General features: G+C 41.7%; 1 protein-coding gene across 3 annotated transcripts in view; it reads left to right on the top strand.

The window, feature by feature from the left end:
• The first annotated feature begins 2201 nt into the window (after positions 1-2201).
• Positions 2202-6912, top strand: part of ZADH2 (zinc binding alcohol dehydrogenase domain containing 2) — a 583785-nt gene continuing 579074 nt past the window's right edge. Inside the window, exon 1 of one of the 3 annotated variants that reach the window (XM_044067109.1) lies at positions 2202-2792. In XM_044067109.1, the coding sequence (XP_043923044.1) occupies positions 2491-2792 (302 nt within the window). In that variant the 5' untranslated portion in view covers positions 2202-2490. The remainder of the gene's footprint in view (positions 2793-6912) is intronic. The other 2 variants (XM_044067110.1, XM_044067111.1) reach the window with 2 other exon arrangements.

Here is a 6912-nt window from a genome sequence, read left to right as displayed (position 1 = left end):
ATTCCTGAAGGTGTTCATAGAATGCGTTTATAAAGGATTCTGCAGTCTGGGCGTATTTTCCACAGGCCGGGGCTTTGAAGGATTCCACCTCAGTTTTGAGGAGTGTGAAATTTGCTTTAGAGAAGTTTTTCACTGTGGTTTTCTGGGCAGGGGTGGGGTCGGGATGTGAATATCCAGTGAGATTAGTTTATGGTCTGATCTTACCAGTGAGGGATACACTTCTGGTCTGGAGCATAGAGTCCCCATGTTGGTGATGATCAGGTCCAGTATGTTTTCCCCTCTTGTGGGAGTGGTAACAAGTTGTTCCATAGCATTTGAGTTTATAAATTCTAGGAACCTTTGGGCTAGGGTGTTGGAGCTAGAGTAATGCTCCCAGTCTATGTTTGGGTAGTTGAAGTCGCCCAATATAATGGTGTTTGGAGAGACCTTCATATTTTCCAGTGTTCTCAGGAAGGCCGAGTAGGGTTCCTGGGTTTGGGAGGGTGGTCTGTAGCAGGCTATAAACTGGAAGGCAGTTTTACCCACTGTTAGTTGCACATGGATAGTCTCTGATGCTTCGTGCTTTGCCACCAACCTGGAGGTGTGGGTATCTTTGATGAATATCGATACTCCCCCTCCTTTTGTGGTTTGGTCCAAGTTTTGGGGCCGAAAAGCATGGTATGAGGTATAACCTGGTAGTGCTGGGGTGCTCTCGGGAGCCCTGAGCCAGGTTTCTGTTACTGCACAGATATCGATGTTCTCCATGCTAAGGAGAGTTTCGAGTGTGTGCATCTTGAGGTTTAGACTTCTGGCGTTGAGTAGCATTACTCTTAGTTTCTTATCCCTTGTGATACGTATGGAAGTGGGTTTGTCTTTTGAGCCTTGCCTAAAAAAGGCACTATGGGGGTAGCAAGAGCCTTTGCCAATATCTGAAAGCCCAGGGGTGACAGGTGCAAGCCGCCCCTAGCGAAGCATCGTGGCTTGTCGAGCATATCATCCCAAGCTGACAGGCATTGGATCCCCTTTGAATGACACCAGTACTTAAGCCATTTGTTGAAATTGATCATCTTGTCTTCATATTGTGACATCATTCTTGGTGAGGGTAAGATGCTACTCAAGGTCAGGGTCATACCGGCCTGGGCTACATGCTCAGAGAGCTCCTTTATGTCTCTTTTCATGTAGTCCAGGGAGGTACGTCTCAGGTCATTCACACCAGCATGGACAATGACTGAGTCATATTTGTACTTGCCTTGGAGTGACCTGAGTGCTTGTGTTATGTGGCGGATCCTAGCGCCCGACAGGCTGCTCACCGTGACCCTCTCCTTGTTCAGCCTGGTGAGCAGGACGTCAGTGTGCCCGACGATAGAGTCACCTATTACAAGTGTATCAGGTGTGTTGTTTAGTCTTAAGGGCTGTGACTGTTTGGCACCCTACAACTATACAAAATATTATTTTGGATTAGCAATATTGTACCCGTTGTTAAAGACATCTCACTTACAGATTTGTAGACATAATATGACCTGAAAAAGGTCACGTTAACGTGATGTTTAGAAAAAATGTACTTAGTAGAATGCAAAAAGTATGCCTAGCTACACCCTTGTCGTAAAGCAATTAAACGATGATATCCACATTTGTCATCGATATTGCTTTCCTTTCTCTGAAAGTGGGGGGGGGGGGGTTGAGTTGTGTAACAATAATCTATTTGCACCAGAACTGCTGTGTGTAGTGCTAAGAATCAGACCTATGTTGGAGACGGTTGGCGCAAAATGTAAGTCTCATCAAATTATGCCTATCAGGAGGACTTCAAACATACAAAGAAGCAAATACTAGTATTACATTGACTATAATACAATATCTCCGCCCATACTGTCAGTAAGTAGTACCTTTCCCTTTCACATAGTTTTGAGGCACCGCAACCCCCAAGAAAATACTGTAGTTTTTGCGGCATCTGCTATAGATAATTTGGTTTCAGCAGTATTCGTATTACCCGGCATACAGTTCAGCAGGAACTACTGGTTGCTTTATGGTCAAAGAAACTTTACAGCAATGCAGACTAGAGACAGTTACAACTTCTGACACCCACCATCACCTAGTTGTATCAGCCTCTGCCACTGGGGTTGCACCATCTGTTGTCCGACCCCTAGCGGTAGCGCTGAATTGGCAGAGTGAGCCAAGCTACGGTAGGAAGTTTAGGAAGTGAACACATATTTCGCACGGGAAGGGGTGGGTTTTTCAATAACAGTTTCAGCCTTGACTACTGGTCTTGTCACCGTAGGATCATCAGCTGGTGGATCTGCTCTTACAGCTGTTTTGTAGTTTGTTAGAAAAATATAACACCTGAAACAATAATATCCAGCTGACCTCAAGAGCTGACAGTAGTTTTTTTTTCTTGAGTAGTTACAAAAAGAGAAGGAGATTAAAGTGTTGGTGTCTGACAGACTGTTCTGCGCTTCTGAACTTTTGTTTTCTGTGTTGTTCTGCGAACTTTGGTCTCTGTTGCCTGAAGTGTAAATGATTGGGCTGTGCGGACTCGGACGTGGTTTTCAGCTGGCGTCTGGTGTTGCTGGCAAGCTCCAGCCTTGGCTTAAAAGAGGCGGATGTGAGGGAATTGTGCGTACGTTCCCACCTCTGCGGTCTGTCATCGACTTATCCTACACACAGCACTTCATGGATTTTCATCGCTCCTGCATTCCCAGCTCCACGAGCAAGCTGGTGGTCACAAAGCTCAGTGCTGATTTCCGAGAGGCAGCCTCCCTTGTGCACAATGTGCCAGTACCAACACCTGGAGATGGGGAGTTGCTGGTCAGAAATCGGTGAGTCACGGTAATTTCCCCAACTTAACAGTGTTATACTGACTGGTTTGAATTCGTACGTGGACTTTGGTGCTTCGATGAGCATAGTCACTCTTAAAGCAAAGTTTCAATAAGTAATGCAGAAAATTACAATATCAATATGTACTGAAAGAAATCGACGGATTCGGCGTTGTTTACACTGCGTTTTCACTAACTTTTGCTCACTTGTTTATTTTTCTTCATGTCTGTTTTTCCTCATGACTTGTAGACTGTGATAGCATGTTTCATGTAAGGCGTATATGCACATTGTTTAAACTGAAGCCACAGCAAAGAATGATGTCTTAAGTTGGACGCCAACGTATTTTAAGTTTCCCCCGTGCTCTGCCCATTGTCTTTCCAGTTCTCTTTATGTGCCACTGTTCATGTATGACTTAAAAGTACATATGTTTGCTGCTAAGATACTCGGATAGTGTTTCTTCATGCGACTTTGCATTAAAATGTATTTGTGTATGTACAGACTATCAGAATTCTAACGTGCACACAGTTTTAGATTAATCCGCCTCTCGGATCAGTGCCGGACTTTAACTGTTCTGTTTATTTACTTTTAAGTTGCAAGTAGTTTTTGCAAACTTTTGTTGATTTGTTGTTGGAAGAACTCTTTCGTATATGTGATTTTTTTTTTTTAATAGTCACGTGTAGGCGGATAGTGTATGTTTGAGACTGATTGTTTTGTTCCCCACGAACCAATCAAACCCCTCTAAATCTGTGCTGTTAGGATGAGGGAGCAAACTTTTGCAAGCACCATAAAAACTATGACCCTATTTTTGACGGAAGTTTTAATTGTGATTAGTGAAATGTATCTTCTATTAAGTATTTTTTTTCCTGCAAGAACGTTTTGTGGGCATGGGTTAAAAAATCCCAAGTACTGTGTCTGCTAGATATGAACACAACTAGTGATTGTAAGGAGTACAACTCCCCTCATTGTGCTTCCTCTCATATATTGCGATCTCGGAGGACGGTTGTATTACTTAAGGCGGTGTGGGGCCAAGGTTTAGCCAGGCCATTTGTACTGAATCTGGCGTGGGTACATTTTTCTGAGCAGTACTTTGAAACATTGTAGCGTTGCATACTATAATATAGTTTAATGTCGTAATAAACTGAGTTGTAGCTTGCTTACACAAAGGCAAAATTGTAATTGAAAATATAAAATGATGCAGAGTTTTATTAAGAATGCAGGGGGCATTCTGTATGTCATTTTTTTAATGTTTGGTGGGATGGTGCAACAGTAAGAGTTTTTTTAGTACAAAACAGAATTCTCGGGGGGGCGTGCACTACCCAGAGCAGATTATCATAATCATTGGGGAGGGGCAAACTCAATCCACTGTTAACTGAGTCGTAATCTTTACAGTTGTTGCATAACGTTTTCCCGCATTGGCTTCTGTATGTAACGAGTCATCAAGACCTGTTGCCCAACCTTCTTAGAAGTACATTTATTCAGTGCGCATGTACGTCCCTTTCCACGCACGCTCAGAGCTCTTTGAAAATACACGTGTGTGCCTAGACATGACCTGCTCTGCTTCTTGTATGTCCATTAGGTTATTATAGTGAACTCGCAGCACAGAATCGTTGACTTGCTTTTTTTAACCTCACGTGTATTATATTGGGACCGTGTGCGGTTCAAACTGGGATCTCGACGGTTGCTTACTGGGCGACGTGTAATTCTGCCTTCTGTTTTGCTTGTGTTACATACATCAGGTAGAGGCAAAAAGGATGCAGCGTGACCGATGCTCATATACTATTATCAAATACATAGGGTACGTTAATACGAGTACTCCCAACCTTTAGATTGCTTTGCCCAGTGATTAAGCCTTCTACGTAAAGATTTTTGCAAACTAGAGGCGCATGCATTTGGGAAAAAATGCTCAACGCCGATTAGATAGGACTTTACACTTCGCTGAGTGGTTATGAAACAAGTTTACACACGCACCTTAGTGTCATACATTAAATCGCTTTGGTTATTTGTGTACAGGCTAAAATTGTATTTTTAAAGATTTATAGCCAGTTCTTAAACGTAAGCACAAATAACGCACAATGAAGTACTTAAACATCCCCTGTGTGATTTTGAGTCTGTCCTTTGTCTTTTTGCATCATCCATCGAATCCCATTCACAACTCAAGACAGATGAGACTGACCTGTACGTGGAAGGCAAGGTGTTGTAGGTGTTCAATGTCCATCGCTTTGTTTCAAGATAACGGAGCTTTGCTGTTTTTTTCTTTTTGTAGTGTGTGTGTAGGCAGGCTGATTATTCTGCACTTGATCTTGGCCAAAAGGCCAAGAAGCGATAGGCTGATTATTCTGATTACTGTGCGCTTATAATGTGTAGATGTCTCATGCATGTATAAACAAACGTATGTTCATTTCCCTTCTACTTGTAGTACATTACACACGTGTGAAAAATCCCGCACAACTGAGTCAGTCACACTTTTCATTTATTTTTTCAGTACATACAGTATAGGCGTGCACATAAAGTGTTGCGCAGCAGAGACAACGTCATAATTTATTCCCTTACATTTTACAAGAAACTAACCAAAATGTTAATTATGAAAAGTGCATCGTTTTGTTGTGTATTTAGTCTTTCGAAAAAATGCACACAGTCTTGACTTTGTACCTTCTGTTTTCCCGGAAGTTTGGGATAAGACAGTACAGCAAAGAAGTGTATATCTGATGATGTTTTTCAGCAAGATGTAGGGTATGCATTTTTGAGATTAATACAACGCTTCTTTACTGCAAGTTGAGTGCCATAGTTTTTATCTTGTGCACATTATTCACTTCAGGGGCTGTTATAGTTTCTTCTAAGTGGGAGGCACTAACATTCACGTGTAGTAATTTGTTCGTTTTATTATAAACAGTAGTTTAATCTGGAGTCTTCATGATATTTAGACCAGAGGGCACTTGCACATGTGGACAAGCTTACGTTGTTTTAAACTTGCACGCCGTAGGTCTAAACGGTAATCTGTGAAATTTCCAAATTCTGTTGTGCTTTCATTTTATGGGATGTTTATGTGACTTATAGTAGTACCACGTAACAGTTGTTTGGTGAGAGACACGCAGTTGTCAGCTGCAACAACATTTAAAAGCATTGTAATAGGCATCACATTGTAACACTGTCTCGTGGAAGGTGTTAAGGGCAGAAATTCTTAGACAAATCAAAATACTTTTTAACACTGGCCTTTGACGTCGTGATGGTATCAGTCGGCCTAGGAATTTACTTATTTCATGCTGCAGCTTGTGCTTATGTTTTGTACTTCATAACCATACCGATGTAAATGAGGGGGGAAAGTTTAACCCACGGAGTAGATATACTCAGACTCAGTGCTGAGCATCAAGCATTGTGACGGTGAATTTTTTTCATCTAAATTTGTGTGATTCTGTTTAGGTTGTGTCAGTATATATTTACTTTACGCATTTTGTCCACCTTTCTGATGCAATAAAGTATAACAATATGATGTTAGCAGTATTACGCCTGTGCAGTTGATTGCTTGTACAAGCAAAGTACTTATTGCATCAGAAACCGCGTGTGTAATGTGTATATGAATATGATGGAGACGCATTCACATGTATGTGTTTATGTATAAAAGACAAAACATCATAAAGCTGTGGCATAGGATGACGAAGCCGTTATTTGGCGGCAATCGGAGTTTATAAATTTGGTTACCGCTATCCCGCCGAAGCCATCCTCGCTCCGCCGCAGTAGTTCTGGCGGGGTTTGTTTTCTTTACTTATTCTTTCCGGAGGTAGACTTGGTTGACTGGTTATATATTCTCAGTTACCCCCAATAATTAGACTAAGCCAAATTTGAGGAACCCTAATAAATCCGGTAAACGTTTGACTTGGAATTTTCCTTTTATTAATCGCACATACTGCGTGTGACGGTTTTGAGAGGCCACTACAGTTGCTAACGTTATGTTCACGAAGTTCAGTACTCTGAATCCCTCGCATCCATCCACCCTCAACCCATTTTGCACATGGGGTCGGGGTGTAGTATTATTGCTGTATCAATTCAAGCAGATTGCTATTTTTTTAACAAATACGAAATAAGTCAATATAACGATCACACTTTGTAATTTATAAATGTGGATTC

The sequence above is a fragment of the Protopterus annectens genome, chromosome 3.part1, assembly GCF_019279795.1.
Source record: "Protopterus annectens isolate FY-2018-M chromosome 3.part1, PAN1.0, whole genome shotgun sequence".
NCBI classification, from domain to species: Eukaryota; Metazoa; Chordata; order Ceratodontiformes; family Protopteridae; genus Protopterus; species Protopterus annectens.
The sequence above is the reverse complement of the archived record's forward strand: the minus strand, read 5'-3'. Positions and strand labels throughout refer to the sequence as shown.